General features: G+C 33.8%; 1 protein-coding gene across 8 annotated transcripts in view; it reads right to left on the reverse strand.

The window, feature by feature from the left end:
* Positions 1 to 22,492, reverse strand: part of LOC144958104 (uncharacterized) — a 179,867-nt gene that overhangs the window by 18,734 nt on the left and 138,641 nt on the right. For 5 of the 8 annotated variants that reach the window (XM_078889760.1, XM_078889761.1, XM_078889758.1 and 2 more), the window contains 3 exons: positions 22,159 to 22,239; positions 21,510 to 21,590; positions 7,244 to 7,270 (listed from right to left, as the gene is read on the reverse strand). In XM_078889760.1, the coding sequence (XP_078745886.1) occupies positions 7,244 to 7,270; positions 21,510 to 21,590; positions 22,159 to 22,239 (189 nt within the window). The remainder of the gene's footprint in view (positions 1 to 7,243; positions 7,271 to 21,509; positions 21,591 to 22,158; positions 22,240 to 22,492) is intronic. The other 3 variants (XM_078889763.1, XM_078889762.1, XM_078889764.1) reach the window with 1 other exon arrangement.

The raw sequence follows: 22,492 nt of genomic DNA on the forward strand, positions 1-22,492 counted from the left end.
CCACTGTTGTCCCCATTGCACAGCCCCTGGTTCAATTCCCACTGTTGCCCTCATCCCACAGTCCCTGGTTCAATCCCCACGGTTGCCCTCATTCCACAGTCCTTGGTCCATCCCCGCTGTTGCCCTCATCCCACAGTCCTTGGTCCATCCCCACTGTTGCCCTCATCCCACAGCCCTGGTTCAATCCCCGCTGTTGCCCTCATCCCACAGCCCCTGGTTCAATCCCCACTGTTGCCCTCATCCCACAGCCCCTGGTTCAATCCTCACTGTTGCCCTCATCCCACAACCCCTGGTTCAATCCCCGCTGTTGCCCTCATCCCACAGCCCCTGGTTCAATCCTCACTGTTGCCCTCATCCCACACCCCCTGGTTCAATCCCCACTGTTGCCCTCATCCCACAGTCCCTAGTTCAATCCCCACTGTTGTCACCATCCACAGTCCCTGGTTCAATCCCCACTGTTGCCCTCATCCACAGTCCCTGGTTCAATCCCCACCGTTGCCCTCATTCCACAGCCCCTGGTTCAATCCCCACTGTTGCCCTCATCCCACAGCCCCTGGTTCAATCCCCACTGTTGCCCTCATCCCACAGTCCCTGGTTCAATCCCCACTGTTGCCCTCATTCCACAGTCCTTGGTCCATCCCCGCTGTTGCCCTCATCCCACAGTCCTTGGTAAATCCCCGCTGTTGCCCTCATCTCACAGTCCCTGGTTCAATCCCCACTGTTGCACTCATTCCACAGTCCCTGGTTCAATCCCCACTGTTGTCCCCATCCCACAGTCCCTGGTTCAATCCCCACTGTTGCCCTCATTCCACAGTCCTTGGTTCACTCCCCACACTTCCGGGTTTCGGCAGATTTCGGTTGATTTCGGTATTCAGCAGTACCGGTAAATTTATTATTAAGGCGTTACGCTGGTTTAGAAATTGAAGCTGGGGAAATGAGCGTGGTTAGGGACATGATGGATGACAAAAACTCTCACACCAGTCTGTGTTCTCAGTACACATTTCGACTCAAGGAGAAGAAAAGATGTACTCATCATTGGATATTGCAATAAGCACATACATGGCACCAAACCTGCGACTTGTAATGTAAATATATGAATTTATTCCGCATGGCGTATTAGAGAAAAAATTAAAACACAATTAAGCTTATTGAGTTTGATTAGTCTGTGGAAGTGCGATAAAAATAAGCATTTTTCAAATCAAGTTTATCAAATAATTAAATAAATGAATAAATACGAAAATAAATATATATAAAATATATGTACATAACAATGTAAAATGAGAGCGTCAGTGTAATAAAAGGTAAATTAGATATTTATATGTAGGGTGTTGAACAAGGGAAGTCAGTGCACCTACATCGCTTATCGTGAAATAATAACAAATGACCGAACAGAAAAGATAAAAAGTTACCCGTAAACATGTAATAACAATTCGGTACCAAGTGAGACATTTCAAGAATGATTTCTATACAACAAATATAATGATCATGGTGGTGATTATAGTGATAGCTTTGATCAAAGTTACAAATTAGAAATGCACTTACGATGATAATGGTGGTGATGATGATAATGAAATCGTGATGATGATGGTTGTGACAATAATAATAATAATAATAATAATAATAATAATAATAATAATAATAATAATAATAATAATAATATAATATAATATATAATAATAATAATAATAATAATAATAATAATATAATAATAATAATAATAATAATATAATAATAATAATAATAATAATAATAATAATAATAATAATAATAATAATAATAATAAGTAATGATAATGATAATGATAATATAATAATAATAATAATAATAATAATAATAATAATAATAATAATAATAATAATAATAATAATAATAATGCTGAAAACTTATATAGAGCTATAACTCCGAGACACCAGACTCTAAGCGCTTAATAATAATAATAATAAAAATAATAATAATAATAGTTTACGGCATATTTGTAAAGCTCTTACACCGTATATATTATTTCATGAAAGTGCGTGCAGCAGACACTTATGTAAATAGTCACAAGAAATAGAATGAATAAAGAAGTGCCAACAGATATTGTGAAGAGGGGAACGTGTAGTTTTTTATCTTTCCTAAAGATCAAGCTAACAAAAATTTTTGTAGAACTTGCGGGCTTCTAATGTGTGTTCTGTTTTATTTGGGTTATTGTCCTTTGAAAGATGGTGCATTTTCAATCCTGCCTCGTATATGTTTTCATTTTTTTCTGATTCGTCCATACTTTAATTTCATTAAAACAAGTTATAGTTGTTTTAGAAAAAAGGCTATCAAACTCGTCTGTCTCGTGTATTCCCTCTTTCAATATATTCTTCTTGTTCAATATACTGTTTCTTTATCATTCGCTTCATTCGATCTCTCTCCCTCAAACACACATACACACTCTCTAACACACACACAAACTCTCTCTCTCTCTCTCTCTCTCTCTCTCTCTCTCTCTCTCTCTCTCTCTCTCTCTCTCTCTCTCTCTCTCAATTCGCTGACTTGGAACACCGTAGTGAATTCCTGTTTTTGTTTTCATTAGAATGGTCAAGAAAAGTTCTGTGTAAAGTACCTACCTACAGCGATATCACAAGTCTAAGATATTGCTAAGTATTTTTTATTTAGTCCGAAATAAACATCCTGATAATATGAATTGCTCTTCATTGAGCTAATGAGTTGATGTTTAAAACTGATTTGGGTCAATTTGTTTCATGATGTAATATAGTTCATTACCAAAGCACCTCGTTCCGAAAAAAAATCACATACGGGCAAAGATGTGTGCCGCCAAGATCTGTTGAAAAAATATAATGAAGATGGCCTTCCAGTTGTTTTACTTGGCCTATACACTACGCGTTTGAGCAAGAAACACACACTTCATTCCTTGTTCACAACCCTAGATCCAGACATATCAATCTTCCCTGCCCATTGTAGTAGATAGTGTTACGTTTTAATGAAAGACCCACAGAGTCTAGCTGGCAAAAAAGGGATATCGAACAATAAAACCATAGCGCATATCCTACTTATTCAAAATGGGTCAATCTACTTTATACAACACGTGACTTTTTTATATCTAGATCCAAAGAATATCCTCTATTGTCAGGGACTTTTTTCACAACTTATTCTAATATAGATAGTGACGTAATCGATTGTTAACGATTCAATTGATTCAATGGAACGTTTAGATAACGGATAATGTATCTGGTATATCGTCAACACATCTTATCAAAATTCATCATCATCCATCGTGGCTTGCGCTCTTGAGCACGTTGCCGGTCAACTGTCTCCACGAATCACGATCCTCTGCGGTGTGCATGAAATCTGTGTTACTTTTAAAGTCACATTTAACCATTCTTAGGTTATTTAGATAAGTCATTCTTTGTCTTCCTCTAGCTCTCTTTCCTTAGATCATCCCAGATGTTACCAACTTTTCTATTTTTAATTCAGAAAAGTGAGTGGAGCAGGCACTTATGTTGGTAACAACAAGATATGAAGTGAGTAGAAAAGTGCCAGAAGACAATAGAGAATAAAATTTTTTCGCGGCGGTGGTGCCTGCTCCATTCACTTTTCTGAATAAAAAATTCACCCCATATACCGGAGCATACTCAATGTCTCAATTGTTTCTATGTTTCTATGTTATATGTTTGTGTTGAGAATATTGGCTATTAAGCTTAACTGCTGGTCAAAAATAACTTTGCGATGGTTGTGTGCGAGCGCATCGGCGGTCTCCAGAAGTGGGTGAGAGAGGGCTCCAGAAATGACTTGGGTTTGATACGAATATTTTGTGTTCGTGGATAGCTCACACGGTAGAGCCACGCTCTCACCTGCCAGGCGGAGTTGTCGTACCAATAAGGTCGCAGGTTCAATCCCCACCACCGCCGCAAAAAATTTTTATTCTCTATTGTCTTCTGGCACTTTTCTACTCACTTCATATCTTGTTGTTACCAACTTTTCTATTCCGTCTCTTCTCCACACATGTCCCAGAAACCGTAACTGCCGCTTTCTGATGTTATCGATCAATATTCTTCCCTTTCCTCACCTTCTCCAACACTTCAAAATTAAGTTGGGTAAACTATGAAATAGGATTGAGTTTTTTTCTTTCTTGTTTCGTCTAGCACTGTTTCATACAGACTATTTCAGATCTTTATCTCCCACTATCTAGTGCATAATCCCTAATTTGTCATTTTGAAAACTTCAAAAAAAAAATGTCTTGCATTATTTTCTGTCTTGCTTTGTCCGGCAATGTTTCTTGTACCGTTTTTCAGATTTTCATGAAATAGGACACGACCTCTTTACTTACTTAATTACTTATCCTCTTAGTTCCTTGATGGAACATAAGGCGCTAACATCTTTCCTCCAGGCATCTCTGTCCTGGGCCAGCCAGCTCAGCTCAGTCCATATCTTTCCAGCTTCTTTCATCTCCTCTTCAACTGTCCTCCTCCAGATGCCCAATGGTCTGACTCTCTTATTTCTCTTTCCCGGTAAACCAGTGCTGTATGAGGCAGTCTGGACTTTTTCATTCGAAGAACGTGACCCAGCCATTTCCATCGGCTTGACTTTTGCTTGACTTCATCCACGATGTTTTTCATTCTTGTGCGTCTGGAGATGTCTTCATTGGTAATATGCTGTTGCGAACCAAGTTTCAGGATTTTGCAGAGGCATCTTCTTTCAGTTATTTTATTTGTTAATACAGTAAAATATATAATGTGTAAACTATTTCTTTTACTCTTGCAGAGATTTCAGTTGCTCATTACAAAATTAATTAATTACACGGTTTTTAATTAAAGGACCCATAAGAGAGATTGAAATTCGTGATATCGGAACACGAAAGTTTTATGGTTTCATGAAAACACAAAGTCAGCTCAAATTTGATTGAATATATGTCTTGGTTGTGACTATCAATGCAAAACAGCCAGAAAAACATAGAAAAGATACATTTTGTTTATTATCCTGTTATGCTTCTTATTGCTTTCTAATATCATGTATAAAAGTAACATCATCAACTAAATTGCAAATGTAAACAAGTCGTTTCACTTCCAATTAAATCACGTGCCAATGTTTAAGGGCTGTGTTGTTCGACAATTTCAATAAAATTGATAAAAAGCATAGGAAAATTAAGTCCGGAAGTGTTTGATGTCTATTCTAATCCATTGGTGATTAAAATATTCTTAAATGGGAAAGACAACAGAAGAAACTAAGAAAAATGGTGCTTTAATCATAATTTGGTAAGCCCTGGAGATCTATTGTTTTAGCTTTCTCTTGCCTCATTATTTATAACCATTTATAATTTTTCGCAATGAATATAATGTCATTTACAAAACGTACTTGATTGAAAAAAAAAAGAATACATGAGCTCATTTGTGTTTATTTGGGCAGTGCCTGGATTACAATAGATCAACCAAATTTGTATTTCACAACATTACGAAATTATTTCACAGAAACACGGATATAAAATTAACAGCTATTTTGTAATATCATGTATAAATTACAAAGCTTGCAAATAACACAAATACATTTCATATTAGACCTCCACCATATGGGGCTCAAGTAGCTTTAAACGATAAGCAACAAAAACATGGCTTTTAAAAGGCAGAACCTTCGTTTTGACATTCATCTGCATAAACAAAATGCAGGCACTAATTTTGTAATAGTTGGCGATAAAACTTAAAGAAAAAGAGTTTGTATAGATATTTCTAGTATCTGCTTTGGTGTGAATGAATATAGACATATATCCGGAACCATAAATGGAGGATAATTGAAGCTGCATATACTGTCAATCCAACACCCATTATTGAATAATCGTATTTATTTTTCGCCAAAGATATTTATTCAATAAATCGAGTATTAAAAGCATGGATTTTGGAGTGCTAAATATGAATATTTTGTCTCTAGTAGCAACAATTGGTCGAATACATTTGTAAAAATGATGTTTTAAGATTTAAGTTACAAAAAATTATCACTTTTATCAAATTTTTTTACTATAATTGTCTCACTAATACATATTGCGATCGGAATGTCTCTAAAACGAGCCTTTTGTCTTTTGAAATAAACACACAACAGAACAGCTTTGTTTATATTATAGCTCATAATATGATCATTTTTGTCTTGTTGCAATAAGACAGTGATCCTGAAAATTGAAAAATAATTTTAGTTTCCCACAGAAAGTTAGATTATTTTTCTTTTCTTTTTCTTTTTTTTTTCATCAAAGAATAATGAGCATACAGGTCACATTGTTTGAATGAAGTAGAATTCAGACTCTGTTTAAAACTCCGATTTGGGAAGAACTCTTTGCTGGACTAAAATATTTGAATGGGGCATCGAACAAATATTTTACTTTGCACAATATATAAGCATGCGTTATGAAGGCAATGGCGTCTACAATGTGTTATTATTCTAAATCGAGTGTTGTTCTCTTTACTGATGAAATACGGTTGTTGTCACACATTAATGGTATTGGTGCGTATTGGTGGCCAAGTAAAATCAGACTATTATGATGAGAATGATGTTGATCCAATTAATGTTATAGACTACAAAAGATGGATCGGGGTTTTTTGGTTTTGTTTTGTTTTTCTTTTTTGTTTTCTAAGTATGGAATGCCAAGTCTTCGTCGACGTGCACTTATTTGCAGGTTTGATAACACAATTTGTAAGGGAAATATTCTCAACCCAACGCAAGAAAAAACTGGAGAGCTCTTTCTTCATAATTGATACATTCATTTTTATTACTCTGAAGCGGAATTTAAGTTTTAACACAGGTTTCAATCACTTGTGCAACGTGCAAAATGAGCAATGGGGATTACGTTTTTTGCTGAAGGAGAAGGCGACAATGTCAACAACGGGAGTTAAACTCGGGTGCTCAGGGTTTAAATGCAATGACATCAAATTTCTCGGTTTTGGAACATGACCACAGAACTGGTTGGTACGTAAAGAATCAGAATAAATTATTTTGATTTGAGAAAACATTGATATTAAGGATAGGATCTTAGTTAAAATGACTTGAATGGGTTTAATTTGAACGATTTAGACATAGCTTCTTTCCGGCAAATTTGAGACAAAATATAAAATCTCTGTTTTCACGGACGAACATAAAAAACGAAGGTGCTACCGGTGTATAGACAGCCTTTACATGTGTTGAAACGAGATTAAAGTATCCCAAAATTTTTATATGAATCAGTAACGGCATGTGTTAGAAACTGGTGCGTGTTTAAATACTAAATTTAAGTAGATACCTGTTTAGCAGCAACTACAGGGTCTTCCTGTTGAATTTTGTTTATGATTAAAAAACAAACCGAAATATATAACTAACAAATCGAGAAAATCCTGGGTGGGGTTCCTGGCCTCCCATAGTTGGCAAGGTGGCATTTACTGTGTCTTTTATCCCCCAATATCTGTTTTCCAATTTGCTTTCTGTCTTTGTCTTGGAATGAAATTACTTGGTTTTGCCCTGGCCCAGGCAGTAGTACTTGGCTGGGAGGGAAACAGTCAAATGCATATAGTGCATGGGCCAGTGGGCGAAACCCTTCCCCCCCCCCCTCCCTGGGGGAGTTTTCGCCACATGGTTTTTCTGAAACAGCAATATATCTTGAGTATTAATCCGGGTGTTACCGTTTTTTCAAGTGTCATTTACGAGAGTTACGGCCCTTGAAAGGTCATTGGGTGCAATTTTTTGTGAAATCGTTTTTGTGCATAAAATGGTTGTTTATCACCTTAAAATTGTTTCACATACAATCAATAATGGAATTTTATTGTAATTTCTCATTTTTTGCCTCATATCATAAAATATTTTACAAAGCCTTATAGCGTTTTTAAATCTTTGATAGCCATTTTCTCTATAATTTGAAAAAAAAAATCTATTACAGTGTACTTGTTTCCCTTCAGGATGAATAAACAAGAGGGATTTTGCACTAGCACAATTCAGGCATGCTGCAGGGACATATAACACAAATTAATCCGGGTGTTACAGTTTTTTCAAGTATCATTTACAGGAGTTATGGCCCTTGAAAGGTCATCGGGTGAAATTTTTCGTGAACTCATTTTTGTGCATAAAATGATTGTTTATCACCATAAAATTGCTTCAAATGCAATAAATATTGGAATTTTATTGTCATTTCTCATTTTCTGCCTCATATCATAAAATATTTTACAAAGCAATATAGGGTTTTTAAATCTTTGAGAGCCATTTTCTCTATAATAATGAAGTCCCCAAAGGCTGTGCAATTGAAGCTGCATTTGAGAGTGCCTCATCAGAGGAAAGAAAACTGCAAGAAGCTGCTGTAACCTTGAGACATTTGATTCTGGATTCCTTCAAAGATCATTCACAAATGCCTTGCCCCCCCCCCCCCCCCCCCACATCAGAGTATTTGCTATCTGCTCAAGACCAACTTCCTTCTGCTCTGATCAAATTTTTTACTACACTCCTATCCAAGCAATGTGCAGGACATATGAGTAGTAGGTCTGAAAGACTTGTACGTTCCATGGCCCAAGATGTTTGATATAATGTCACTTGTGGACAATGGAAAATGCCTAAACATTTACTTCTGGGGATGACTGTGAGGCATTTGACTGGAAGTTTTCAGATTATAAACATCCTTAACCGCTTTGGACATTGCGCATCCCACTCTACTCTTTTGGAACTGGAGACTGCAATGTGCGACAGTGTTGTTGAATGCTCCACAAATCTTCCTTCTGCCGCATTGGCATATCCAAAAATCACCCATTTTTGCTGGGATAATTTCGATCTCTTAGAGGAGACCACTGATGGGTCTGGTATCACACACTCTACTCATGGCATCATGATCCAAGAAATAAAAGAAGGAAACTTGGAAAGAAAAATAGAGCAACAAAATGTCACGACTGGAAAAACAAAGAAAAGGTCAGCAACTTTCAAACCCATCCAAATTCAGCCTTGCTTTGCAACTGGAAGAGCAGAACCTTCTCTGACTGTTTCCACAACAACAGTAGAAAACAATCAAGAAAGACAGCTGCACCAAGATAATTTCTGTGGGTGTTCTGTAGGATGAAGTTGAATTCAGACGGAGAACGTTTCCCTGGCTGGAAAGGTTGGCTTTCATCAACAACTCCAAACCCCCAAAATGAAAATGAAACCAACATGCCTTCAATTGTTGAATATATCCCTGTCATCAATGCTCCCATAACTGAAGCAGCTACAGTACAGAAGGTGCTACAACTATCTTTGGAGGCAACACAAGAGCTTGGTCAGCCATATATATTTGTAACATTTGACCTTGCTGTAGTAAAGAAAGCTTACGATATTGTCTGGCAAAACCCACAGCTTTACAAAACAGTCATTATTCACCTGGGTGTCTTTCACACCATAATGTCATATCTTGGTGCCCTGGGAAAGCTCTAAAGTGGATCTGGTTTTGAAGAAATTGTGACTGAAGCAGGGCTATGTGCACATGATTCTATGGATAGGGTTATGAGTGGAAAGAACTACAACAGGGCTATACGAGTGCATGTGTCTGTTTTGGAGGCTCAAGAGAGACTTCTGCTTGCAAAATTTGAGCAGGACACGGATTCAAAACTCAGTAAAGACCTCATGTCTTACATAAAGGAATTCACCGAAGGAATTTCAAGCCATACAGCTAATAAAATTCTCCAGTCAACTGTGTATGCTGAGTTATTTTCCCAGTATGAAGCCTTCAAAGAGAGTGTCCGCTCAGGAAAGTACGGAAAAAACTGCACAATACTGGATCCAATACATGGACAGAGTTTGGCTTCTCCTCCAGTTTCTGCGAGCTACAAAGACAAACAACTTTCTTCTTCATATATCTTGTTTAAAAGAACTGTGCCCACTGCTTTTTACCATGAATCACCACAATTATGCCAAGTATCTCAGTGTATATTTTGTGTCACTAGCCAACCTGATTCATTCCCACCCAGGGGGCAGAAGAAATGTTACAAGATAATGGATTTAGTGTCTCTAGATCAAGGACGCCTGCTGGAAGAATAGCAGTTGATATGACCATTGAACAAACAATAAACAAACATGCAAAGACAAAAGGAGGTATTGTTGGGTTCAGCAAGAGTCTTCCAAGTTATTACCGTTGGAGTGTAACAAGACACTATCGAGCAGAATATGTATCAGCAACCCAAAGAATTATCAGCAACAACAACTGTATGGATATTCTTCTTCTTCTAGGTTCCATGCCTGGTCCAAGCTTCGGATACTGCATGAATTATCTCTCTCCATTCCTCCCTGTCTCTTGCTTTTTCAAACAGCTCTTGGATTGTTAGGTTGGTGAAGCCCTTCAGTTGGTTTATGAGTGTTTTTCTTTGTCTCCCCGGGCGCGTTTACCAGGTATTTTCCACAACTTGTCAGGTATTCATTCTTATCTTTCCTTACTATGTGTCCGAAAAAGGATAGTTGTCGATCGCTATTAAGGGCATTAGTTTCCTTTGTTGGTATGTTTGTTTTAGCACTTCTTCGTTCGTTTTGTGTGCAGTATACGATATTCTCTGCATCCTTCTCAAGCACCACATTTCAAAAGCTTCAATGTTCTTTTGTGTTTCTGCATTTGTAGTCCAGCTTTCGCATCCGTATAACAAGATTGGCCACACGTAGCACTTCAAGACTCGGAATCTAATCCCGAACGACATCTGTTTGTTTTTCAAAATGTTTCCCAGGTCCATGAAGGCCTGTTTGGCTTGAGTTATTCTTGCTCGTATGTCTCGGTTACATCTTCCATCTGTTGTCACTATTGAACCTAGGTATTTAAAACTTTCTACGTTGGTAAGTTGCTCGCCGTGAATCGTTATATTGCAGGTGTTGTTGTTTTCGGGGTTTTTCTGTATTACCATGCATTGCGTTTTGGTGATATTCACTTCATTCCCTTGGCTTCACTATCTACTACCACTTTGTCAACAATCTTTTGAAGTTGGATTTTGATGTTGCAATGAGTACCGTATCGTCTGCGTATCTTATATTATTTATGTTGTGACCTCCTATTTTATTCCCTCATATTATTTATGCCCCTCATGATTGTTTCTTGGTATAGATTAAACAGATCTGGTGAGGCAAACACCCTTGACGGACTCCTTTCTTAATAGAATGGAATTTCCTGTAGAGTTTCCGATTTTGATAGATGCCTGCTGGGTGTAGTATAATGTTTGCATGAGTCTGAGGTCTTTCTCATCAGCGCCAATGGAGTGCAGTTGTTTTAGTATTTCTTCGTGGCGTACTCTATCAAAAGCTTTTTTGTAGTCGACAAAACAGAGGTATAGTGGGGTCTGAACCTGTATAGCTCTTTCACTTAAAACACGGAGGAGGTATATTGCGTTCCTTGTCCCTCTGTCAGGTTGGAATCCATATTGTTCTTCTGCGATTTCGGGGTTAATCTTATTCCTTAGCCTGTTGATAATTATACGCAACAGTATTTTGTTGATGTGGCTTATTAAACTTATAGTTCTAAAATTTTCGCATCTGACTGCACCTGCTTTCTTTGGTATTGCTATGAAAATAGAGTTACAGAGATCTTCTGGAATTTTCCCAGTATTGTATATATTGTTGAATAATATGTGAAGTTCATCAATTGCTAGATCTCCTAGGCTTTTTAATACCTCTACAGATATTTCATCAGGGCTGTTGCTTTACCATCCCTCATTCGTTCCATGGCATGTTCAATTTCACTTTTGGTGATGTTTGGTCGCTTAATGGTTCTTTGAATTTCAGTGGGGGTTCATTTCTATTTGGATCATTGTACAGTTCGCCAATGTATTCTACCCATCGGCTTTCTATATGTTGTTCTTCAAATAGCAGTTCCCTTGTTTGTTTTGGATACAACTTCCTGCTGCTTTGCTTTTCTTTTCCTGATAGTTCTTTTATTCTTTGGTGAGCTTGTTGGGGGTTGGGTTTGTATTCTCTTTCGATTTCGCAGCATTTCAGTCTAGATAGTTCTCGTGTGCCTCGATGCATTTGGATTTAATGTGGTTGTTCAATGTTTGGTATTCTGCAGACCCTTGTTGCATTTTCGTCTTTCTTCAAATAGGTTTAGAATTTCATTTGTCATCCATTCCTTTTTGCTGTTTATTTGAGCTATTGGTAAATGCTTTTCTGCAGTTGCTTTGACACACTTTTGGAATATATCAAATTGTTTTTCACATTTTTCGTTATCAGGTTCACTTTGGCTTTGTATCATGAGTGCATTTTCAATTCTTCTCTCATTTTTGTTTGTATGCCATTGTCTTTGCATAACTGGAATCCCTCTTTATTCTACCAGCTGTTCTCTGAATAGCTTTAAACTTTATCCTTACTGTACAAACAACTGGGACATGGTCACTGTCTACATCGGCGCCTGGATAGGTTTTGCAGTTTAATATGCCATTTCTGAATCTTGATGATACTGCTATAAAGTCTATCTGGTTCCTTGCTCTGTCCTGGTGATTGCCATGCCCAGGTTCTTCTTGGGTGTTGTTGAAACCAGGTGTTTGAAATCATTAATTTATTTGTTCTACACCAATCTGCCCAGATGTTTCCTCGTTCATTTCTGTTCCGAGTCCATGTGGTCCGATTATGTCACCATCTCTGCCTCTGCAATCTTAGCATTTAGGTCCCCATTACATAAGGACTTCTTGTGATTAACATTCGTTTTGCTTTGTCTAGTGAATGGTAAAACTCTGTCATATCTGCATCTGTCGCCTCTTCTGTTGGTGCATAAACTTGAAAAATATTGTGTCAACTACAGGTCCTCTTAGCTTAACCAGGAAAACTCTGTCTGAGATTGCTACGTGCCCTTTGTAAAATTTGGTTGATTTTTGGTCTAAGATCATCCTACTCCTTTTTGGAAAGAGGTTCACCACTCCATATGATCTTATATGTCGTGTTGTTTTCTTGTTTTGACATGGTTCCCTGCTCTTTCCATCTCATCTTGCCAGGCCAAGAATATTTATTTGGAGCCGTTTCATTTCTTTTAGAATGTTGTTTAGTTTTCCTTTTTGGGCACAGGTCCTGACATTCCATGTCCCAATTTGGTTTTGTCACATTTGTTAAATTTATTTCGCCTAGTAACTGGCTGACGGTTCGGTGTGACCTGACGAACATCACGCTCCCAACGAGCGAGGCAGCAGTCTTCCGTGAAAACATGCTCCCCTTTACGCTGTCACCGTTTAACTTTTTGGACTTTTTCATGCAGTTAACTCGGCAAAGTTACAAGAATGGTTTGCCATTGCCTATTCTTGTCGCCCTCTGCAGTTGGCCAGCTTGACCTGTTACCGTTCGACACCACGAGGAGGTTGCAGTAGGGCTTGATGATGATCTAGCTTTGCAGACTTGGCATCATCCATTTGTATGGATATAGACACCCACAAAGAATTGAGCCTTGCAGAAAAAAGACAAAGTGAAAAGCGAGTGCAAAAGATCCTCCAGGCATTTTAGCATTTATCAATCCCCTTTGAAGTTGAAGATGGTCTGGTCAGTCTAGCTTCAGGAATGAAAGTGCAAGAGGATGTTGTGATGGGCCTGCTAGCCGTGGAAAAACAGGAAAAAGATTGTTTGAAAGTTTTGTTGAAAACAGACTGAAGGAAAGACTGTAGAATTTCACAAGCCATTAGAAAGGAAAAAGACCAAGACATTGCATCATTGAGGAAAGTGGTAACAGTGAAAAAAAGACATGAAAAGTGGTCAAAATCAAGGCACAAAGAAAATTTATTTGGCCAGCTTCTTGTTTTGTCCAAGGCACAGTGTTGATCTTCAAAAAGTTCTTCAATTCTTAAACTACTCCATGGTCGCTGGCTTCATCAGATGGTTACTCTGAAGACCAAAAAAGCAACTTGTTGCACAAGTCACGCCTGACAATTCAAAAATGTTCGGGTTATGCAAAAAAAAAAAAACTTTTTACATTGTTGATGGCAAGGCCTGTTACAATCTGCCCGTTTCAAATTTGGTGAGTAGAAACTTAATTTTCTCTTACCAAAGAGTTTTTGTACACTTTGTGACTGAAAATTTAATAGAAGATTAAATCAAAGGTTGAGAGATAGGAGAAAAATTTGAAGATAATCCCAAAATTGTTAGGGTCTGAAACACTTCCCCAGACTTTGGGAAAAAATTCATTTTCAGTGCGTTGAAAAAAAGATTTTTTGGTTTTTCTAAGGATGGGAAGTAACAAAATATGCAAAGAACTGAAAAAAGGGGAAATCTTCTTGTCTGGGAGGGGAGATGCACTTACTTTAAGTGACAGGGTTTGAATTTAACGCTGTACCTTGTTAGATCTTACTATCAAGGGGGGAGGGACACCAAAATTATATGCACTGTCAATTTTGCTTCCCCCAAACCCAAACTTTTAAAACAATTGTTGTAGATCACAGACACGGAGGTTTTTATTCTCCTTTTTCTCAGGGGAAATGGAAAAACCCTGTTTTTTGAAAGGGGGGCTTTTAGCAAAAAGGGGGAAAAATTTTCAATGTCTCTCAGTTGCAAAGAATTGTCAAAACAGTTTTGTGATGCAAAAGGGGTTTTCATGCATTCAAGGCTGTGACAAAACAAGTTGTTTTTGTGGGCAAGGAAGCTAAAAAGTCTAAAATTTTTTAAAAAGGAGAAGATCAAGAATTCTGTTCTCCGATTTGGACTTCAGCAGCTGTTTGGGAAAGACTGTTAATGTTAGAGTCTTGTGTGAAGGTATGGAAAAAACCCCTTGCACAATTTGTAAAAACAAAGTGAGGTAGGGAAAGTTCCCCAGCGTTAAAAGGAAAAAGAAGGTACCATCTATGCAGTGTGGAATTGATTGTGTCAGAGTCTCTTGTAGTCAAGTATTGTCATGCACTATAAGAGCAAATTAAATTTATCTAATTTGGAGGAATGCAGTGTCCCAGACCCAGTTTCCCAAAAACCAGGGGTTTAACGGTTGGAGAGAAATTCGCAACAAATTTGGAAGTACGGGGTTTCCCAAGATGTTTCTTTAGATGAGTTGCAGGAAATTGTTTTTATAAAGAAAGCTGACATAGACGAAGAAAATATATGCGAGGTTGGTGAATAGTTTGACAGTGTTTTCCCTTTGACGACTTCAGAGGAGAGAGGTTTTGCTATGTGATGAGGTAGAAATAAATTGGTGAGCGGGTGAAATGTTAGGGAAAGCTTTTTTGAAAAAACCATAAGGATATTGTTTTTATGTATTATGCATCTTGATAAAGGAACCCTTTTGGGGTATAATTATTTTTCATAAATCACAATGCGATTTCGTTTCAAAAGTCTTCGGTAATGATGCTTCACTTGGGGTTTGGGTGAACAAATTAGTCTTTTTCGGGATATATCTATTGTTTTTACCCACACCTTCAAATTATTTTTAAAATGGGGACAACTAAAACTTCAATACATTTTTAAAAAAAGAATGAAAATTATGATGAATTTGCATCCCACAAAGGGGAAAAATTTAAGGGTTGGTACATTTATTTTTTCCCTGTGACGGAAAAATAGGGAAGGGTTTGTTGTTGGGGCTTGGGCCAAGCTTTCTTCATGCTCATTTTTTAAAGAACATGCTGTTTTTGGCCAATTTTAAATAATTTTTGTGTAAAACACTGTGAAATAGCCATAAGTTAGTTGCACTTATGAGATTATGACAAATTGTTTCAAAATTTTGTGAATTTTAAATTTTAAAATTTACAAATTGAAAGTTGTGCCATAGTTTGTAGTTATTCAATTTCCCTTAGTTTGATAAACCCAAATTTTCATTTGAATTAAATTTTAGTTCAGAGCCTTTGAAAGAAATGTTTTTTTTCTTTTTTTCCCGGGAAACTAATTTTTTTAAAGGGATAACTTTTAAATGATTATTTTTTCGGGGAAAGGGTTGTTTTGGCAAAAAGATTATATTTGAAAAACATGGGATAAATCCCCAAAAAGGGGGGGGGGGGGGGGGGCGGGGGGGGGCGTGGCCTAAGCCTGAAGTTATTGTTTTGGGAGATGATATTTTTTTCTTGTAAATCATCTCTTGTTATGTTTTTATGTTGTTTTTTGATATTTTTATAATGTAGCATTTGGTGTATTCCTCTTATGGGATCTTGGTGTGTATGGGTGAGACATTTAGGTGATCTCAAAATAAGAAATGTTGTGTTTTTTGGAATATACATCTGTTCCCCAAATTTTAAACCCCTCCCCTTTGGGTTTTTATTTTTTCCTCATGATTTTTATATTGTACTCTGAATCTTTTTATCCAATTTTCTTTTTTTATGGGGTGATATGACTCAAGGTAAAGGCCCAAAAAAATTTAAAAAAAATCAAGAAAATCTAGAGGGTTAAAAAGATTTTGTAAGTGGGTTTAATCCAGGGAAAAAAAAAATTACGAATAATTACAGATGGCGACAAAAAATAAAAAATAAATAAACAAACAAACGTCACCAATATCACTTCAAAAACCAATCGTTGTTTTTGGAGTTCATGATAATTGATATAGATCAATTGATGTAATAGATTTTTGGGGTTTAAAAAAAGAGGGAATTTGAAATTTAAAATGAGTCGTTGTAGAAAATGATTTAGTGAATTTGCCTCAAATTTGGGTTTCTTTCTGTCTGAGAAAATCGCAATCGCAACCATCTTTTCATGACATTCTCTAAAACTTTTTGTATTTTATCATTAAGGCATTGTAATTGTTGTTTGGCGACGATTTTAGGGCCCTTTTTTGGTGAAATTATGTTAGATTTTTTATTTTTTTTTAAAAAAAACAACCCCTGTGGCGCATTATAGCATGTTTCACCCCAAAAAAATTTTTTTTTAAAATTTAAAAAAAAACGCATTTTTTCTTATAATTGGTTTAATATCTGAACTACGAAGGGGGGAGTCAACATTTTTGGAGAAATCTCTTTGAGGTTTTTTTCCATATGACGTCATATCTAGATCAATTAGAATTATGACAGTTAAAATGGCTTCCCCATGATGTCGTCAGTGGCAAAAGAGCTGATTGATTTCTTTGAAGGAGAAAACTCGGTTAATATTTAAAAAGCCGAGAAAGTTTAAAAAATCGGCATAAGGGGGTCGATGTAATTCATTTTCTTTATGTCAATGAATGGGTACAGCGTGGTCTCTTTACAAATAATACTAGATTTTTGCTGTCCCTTCTGTTTATTATTTTTATTATTATTTTTTTTTATTTTTATTTTTTTTTATTATTTTATTATTATTATTTATTTTTAAATATTATTTTTCATTATTATTATTATTTTTTTTATTATTTTATTTTATTATTATTGGTGGTTTTAAATGTTTTATTTTTATAAATATTTATGTATCATTTTATGTTTTGGGTTTCATTTCCCTTTTTTTTTTCTATTCGTATGTCGTCCATCAATTGTATGGTTTTACTGTAAAATCAAAGTATTTTTTTTTGTCTTATTTTGATATGGAATGATACTTATTAGCAGCCTGCCAAATTGAAATGGGAAAATGTATTAAGTAGTTAAGTGGGGTAAAAAAAAACGTAGACTTTTTAAACTACCCTTTAAAAATCATCAGTTTGTCTTAAATGTGGGGGGAAAAATTTTATGTTTAACTCTTTGTGATAGTTGGCCAAAACTTCGTTTTCAAAAATTTGGCATTAATTAAAAATCCAGTCGGGATTTTTGCCGTAGTTAGGAATGTTGTGTAGTGAGGAGGGTTTTTTGTGATGGTTTAATATTTTTTTTTTAATGAGGAAAAACTGATTGGAAAAGTAAAAGTGATGGTGATGGGGTATGGTGTTATTTTGGTAGTTAATGATGATGGGAATATTCTTCTTTCTTCTTTTTTCTTATTTTTTATATTATTATTATTATTATTTTGTTATTTTTATTATTATTTTATTATTAAATTTTTATTATTATTTTTATTATTATTATTATTTTATTTTTATTATTATTATCATTATTATTATTATTATTATTATTTTTTTATTATTATTTTTTTAGTATAGTAGTAGTAGTAGTAGTAGTAGTAGTGGTAGTAGTAGTAGAGCATTTATATCATCATCAATATTATTATATTAATTATTATTATTATATTATTAAATTTTTATTATTATTTTATTATTATTATTATTATAAATTTTTATTATTATCATTCATTATTATTATTATCATTATTATTATTATTATTATTATTATTATTATTATTATTATTATTATTATTATTATTTTTATTTTTATTATCTATCATTATTATTATTATTTATTATATATTTTATTATTATTATTATTATTATATTATTATTATATCATTATTATTATTATCATTATTATATATTATTAATTATATTATTATTTTTTATATTATTATTATTATTAATATTATTATAATTTATTAATATTATTATTTTTTATTATTATTATTATTATTATTATTTTTTTTATTATTAATTAATTATTATTTTATTTTTATATTATTATTATTATCATCATTATTATTTATTATATTATTTATTATTATTATTTTATTATTATTATTATTATTTTTATTATTATATTCACATTATTATTTTTTATCATTATTATTAATATTATTTTATTATTATTTTTATTATTATCATCATTTTTTATTTTTTTTTCATTATTATTATTATTATTATTATTATTTCATCATTTTATTTTTATTATTATTATTATTTTTATTTTTATTATATTTTATTATATTAATTTTATTTTTATTATTATTATTTTATTTTATTATTATTATTTTTCATCATTATTATTGTTATATTATTTTATTATTATTATTATTATTATTATATATTATTTTATTATTATTATTATTATTTTATATTATTTTTTTTTTATTTTTTATTATATATTTTTTTTTTTATTTTTTATTATTTTTATTATTATTTTATATTATTTTACATCATTTTATAAATTTTCATATTATATTATTATTATTATATTTTATTTTATTATTTTTTATTATTATTACATCATTATTTTTATTATTTTATTATTATTATTATTATCATTATTATTATTATTTTTATTATTATTTTATTATTTTTTTTTATTAAAATTTAAATTTTTTTATTTTTAAAATTATTATCATTTTTTTATTAATTATTATTAGTATTATATCTTCATTATTATTATTATATTTTAAATTTTTTTATTATTATTATTATTTTATTATTTTTATTATTTTTATTTTTATTATATTTTTATTATTATTTTTATTATTATTTCTTTATTTTTTTATTATCATTATTATTATTATTATTATTATATTATTATTATTATTATTATTATTTTTCCCTTTTATTTTTTTTATCATTATTATTATTATTATTTTTATTATTATTATTATTATTTTATTAATATTATATCACTTATTATTATTATCATTATTTTATTATTATTATTATTATTATTATATTATTATTATTATTTTTATTTTTATTATTATTATTTTATATTATATTATTATCATTTTTTTATTTTATTATTATTATTATTATATTTTATATTAAATTTTTTTATTATATTATTTTAAATTTTTTTATTTTTTTATTATTGTACTATTTATGTTATTACGGGTTGTTTTTTTTTTGTGTGGTGTATCAGTTTATTTTTTGGTTCCATTTACCATTTTTTATTTATTTTTTTCCACTTTCATGTATGTTGTCATCAAATTGTTGATTTATTGGCGAAAGCCTAAGAATGAATAAACTTTGAAACTTTGAAGTGTTTTCAGGTGGGTTGAACATGTATATCATCAATTAGACATCCCTTCAACCTTGTCTTTATCTGACAATCATCGTGATGGTCGCCCTCCAAACCGTGTCAACGCAGTAAATCAAATGAGGCAATAAGGAATGAAGTATTGGTCAAATCTGGCAGAAGAATCGCTCTTGATGAGATGGCAGCTGACCTTGAAATCAGTCAAGGAAGTAACTATAACTGGTTAAATCCTTGAGATTCCCAAAGGTCTGTGCTTATTGGGTACCTAGGCAGTTGACTCGAGATCACAAGCGTGAAAGAGTGAATTGCTGTACGAGCATCTCCGGTTACGTGGGAGATATGTCAGCTTTTTCAGTAGAATAATCACTGGAGATGAAATCTGGGTTCATCATTATGAGCCTGAGTCGAAGAGACAATCAATGGAATTGCGACATCTCTCTTCCCCAAGATCAGAAATTCAAAACTGAGAAATCAGGTGGGAAATTTATAGGAACAGTGTTTTTGGACATCGTTGATTTCCTACCACTGTCAACTCCGAGCGGCACATACAGATTATGAAGCAGCTGAAAGCAAGAATTCGCCGAGTCAGTTGAGAATGGAGAGAGTACTGTTTCTTCATGACAAAGCCCTCCCGTACAAATGTCAAGACAAGGGAGGTAATCGTATTTATTTGGGTGGACAACGTTGTCTCACCCTCCTGATTCAATCAGACTTGGCACCCTCGGATGTCCATCTTTTTGGCCCACTGAAGGATGCATTGAGGGGACATCGCTTTGAAGGTGATTAAGAAGCCAAGACAGCAGAGAAATATTGGCTCACAACTCAGTCAACTTAGTTTTTAGAGGATGGGATAATGGCCTTACAAAAAGGTAGAATGTCGCTATCAAGAGAGGCGGAAACTATGTTGATAAGTAGCATTTTACTCGTCTAATGCCAATCTTTAATTTGAGGGAAGATGCATGTTGTTGATCAAATCTGTTTTCAAGTAGTACATAGAATCCCATTACTTTTTGACTCACCCTCGAAATATTACTGAAATGTGAGACAATGACAACACGCGGGATGATGCCAGAAATATTTTATTTGAGAAAGAAATCACAAACACTGATGATTTTCCATATTTAGGAAGTAAAATTAGAGGTGGCGGTGGCATAAGTAAAGAAATAACATACGGAGTAGAAAAAAGCAAATGCAACATTTGGGACATTATACAATATAATGAAATCGAAGACTGTCCAACTAAAATTTTGTCGCAATCTGTATATCAAGTAGCCTACTCCTATTTTTAGTTTTACTTATTTTTAGTGATGATTCATTAGCAGAAAAAAAAATAACTTCCATTAATCTCACCAATGTGATCAACCCAACGCGTTACAAGAATAAATGAACTAAATCATTATGGTATCGTTGTTCTATATATGACCGTTGAAGAAAACAAGAGGGGTGAGAGATAAATGTATATATATATATATATATATATATATATATATATATATATATATATATATAGAGAGAGAGAGAGAGAGAGAGAGAGAGAGAGAGAGAGAGAGAGAGAGAGGGAGAGAGAGAGAGAGAGAGAGATAGAGAGAAAGAGAGAGAACTTCTACCACCAAGAGAATATGTACAAATGATACGGTGGCAGGCATTCCACTCTTTGCAAAATAATTGTTTAAAACTTTGATTTGAATTTAAAAAATACATCAGAAAGAAAGCAAAAGTAAAAACTAAAACAAAATATCAAATCAAAACTAGTATTAGAAATTCTAATCTATAATATCAGATACACGTAACATCATAGCTGGGTTCATTTTAGACCCGATTGAAAGTATTGTTTTAAATATTGAATTATGCACAACTTACTTTATCTTCGGGTGATGGTCGAATGGGCATGAGGTATTTATCCATGAGACCTCTCCAAAATTTGATCTCGTCTTTATTAGCCTGTTGAAGAATATAGAATTCTTTCAGTATCGGATTTCATAAATACGTTTGTTATATTTTTATCATTGGTACTTGATAAGCTAAAAGGGACAGCTAAAGGACAACCAAGCCATACTTGTTTTTGTCGGCAGATGTGATGATTATTTTATTTGTTCCATTTTCTTCTATGAAAAGATCAAAATTGAAGTAACTCGGCTCTTTGTTATTGCTTTTTATTACGATTTTGGGGTTTACTTCTCACTGAATCATATCAATCAGACTATAAACGTTCAAGGTCATATATAAGTATGTTGCTACGTTATATTCGGCTGGCGGATGATGTGAGCAATTTAACCTAAACGCATAGAATCAATATTGTACACTCACTTCGCAAACTTTTACACATATTTTTGAGAGCAGAGAGAAAAATAAAAAGAAAAAAAGCAAATGTAAAATATAACGAAACAAAAATTAAAAAAAAAACAAAAAACAAAACAAACTATAACATAACACGCAAAAACTTGTCAACTTCAATTATGAAATTGACTAAATTCAACCAGAATTCAATATTAGGATTTTATTGACTTACAACAATGGTTTGCCCTTTTCCCAACCCTGGGTCCTGAGTCCAGCGTGGGTTCATAGGATCATCCAATGGCGTCACACTCGGCTGAAATATTAGAAAGTTAAGAATGAGAAGGGTTTTTTTTTTCTGTCGCCACTATTGATGTCTCCGTGTCTCCGTGTTCCTCCTCAAAATTGTCCTAAACACCATCATCGTCATCATCATCATCATCATCATCATCATCATCATCATCATCATCATCATCATCATCATCATTATCATTATCATTATCATCATCATCACCATTATCATCATCATCATCATCATCATCACCATCATCATCATCATCATCATCATC

This window comes from Berghia stephanieae, chromosome 12 (genome assembly GCF_034508935.2).
Source record: "Berghia stephanieae isolate SIO BIC M18660-M18661 chromosome 12, UCSD_Bste_1.3, whole genome shotgun sequence".
NCBI lineage: Eukaryota > Metazoa > Mollusca > Gastropoda > Nudibranchia > Aeolidiidae > Berghia > Berghia stephanieae.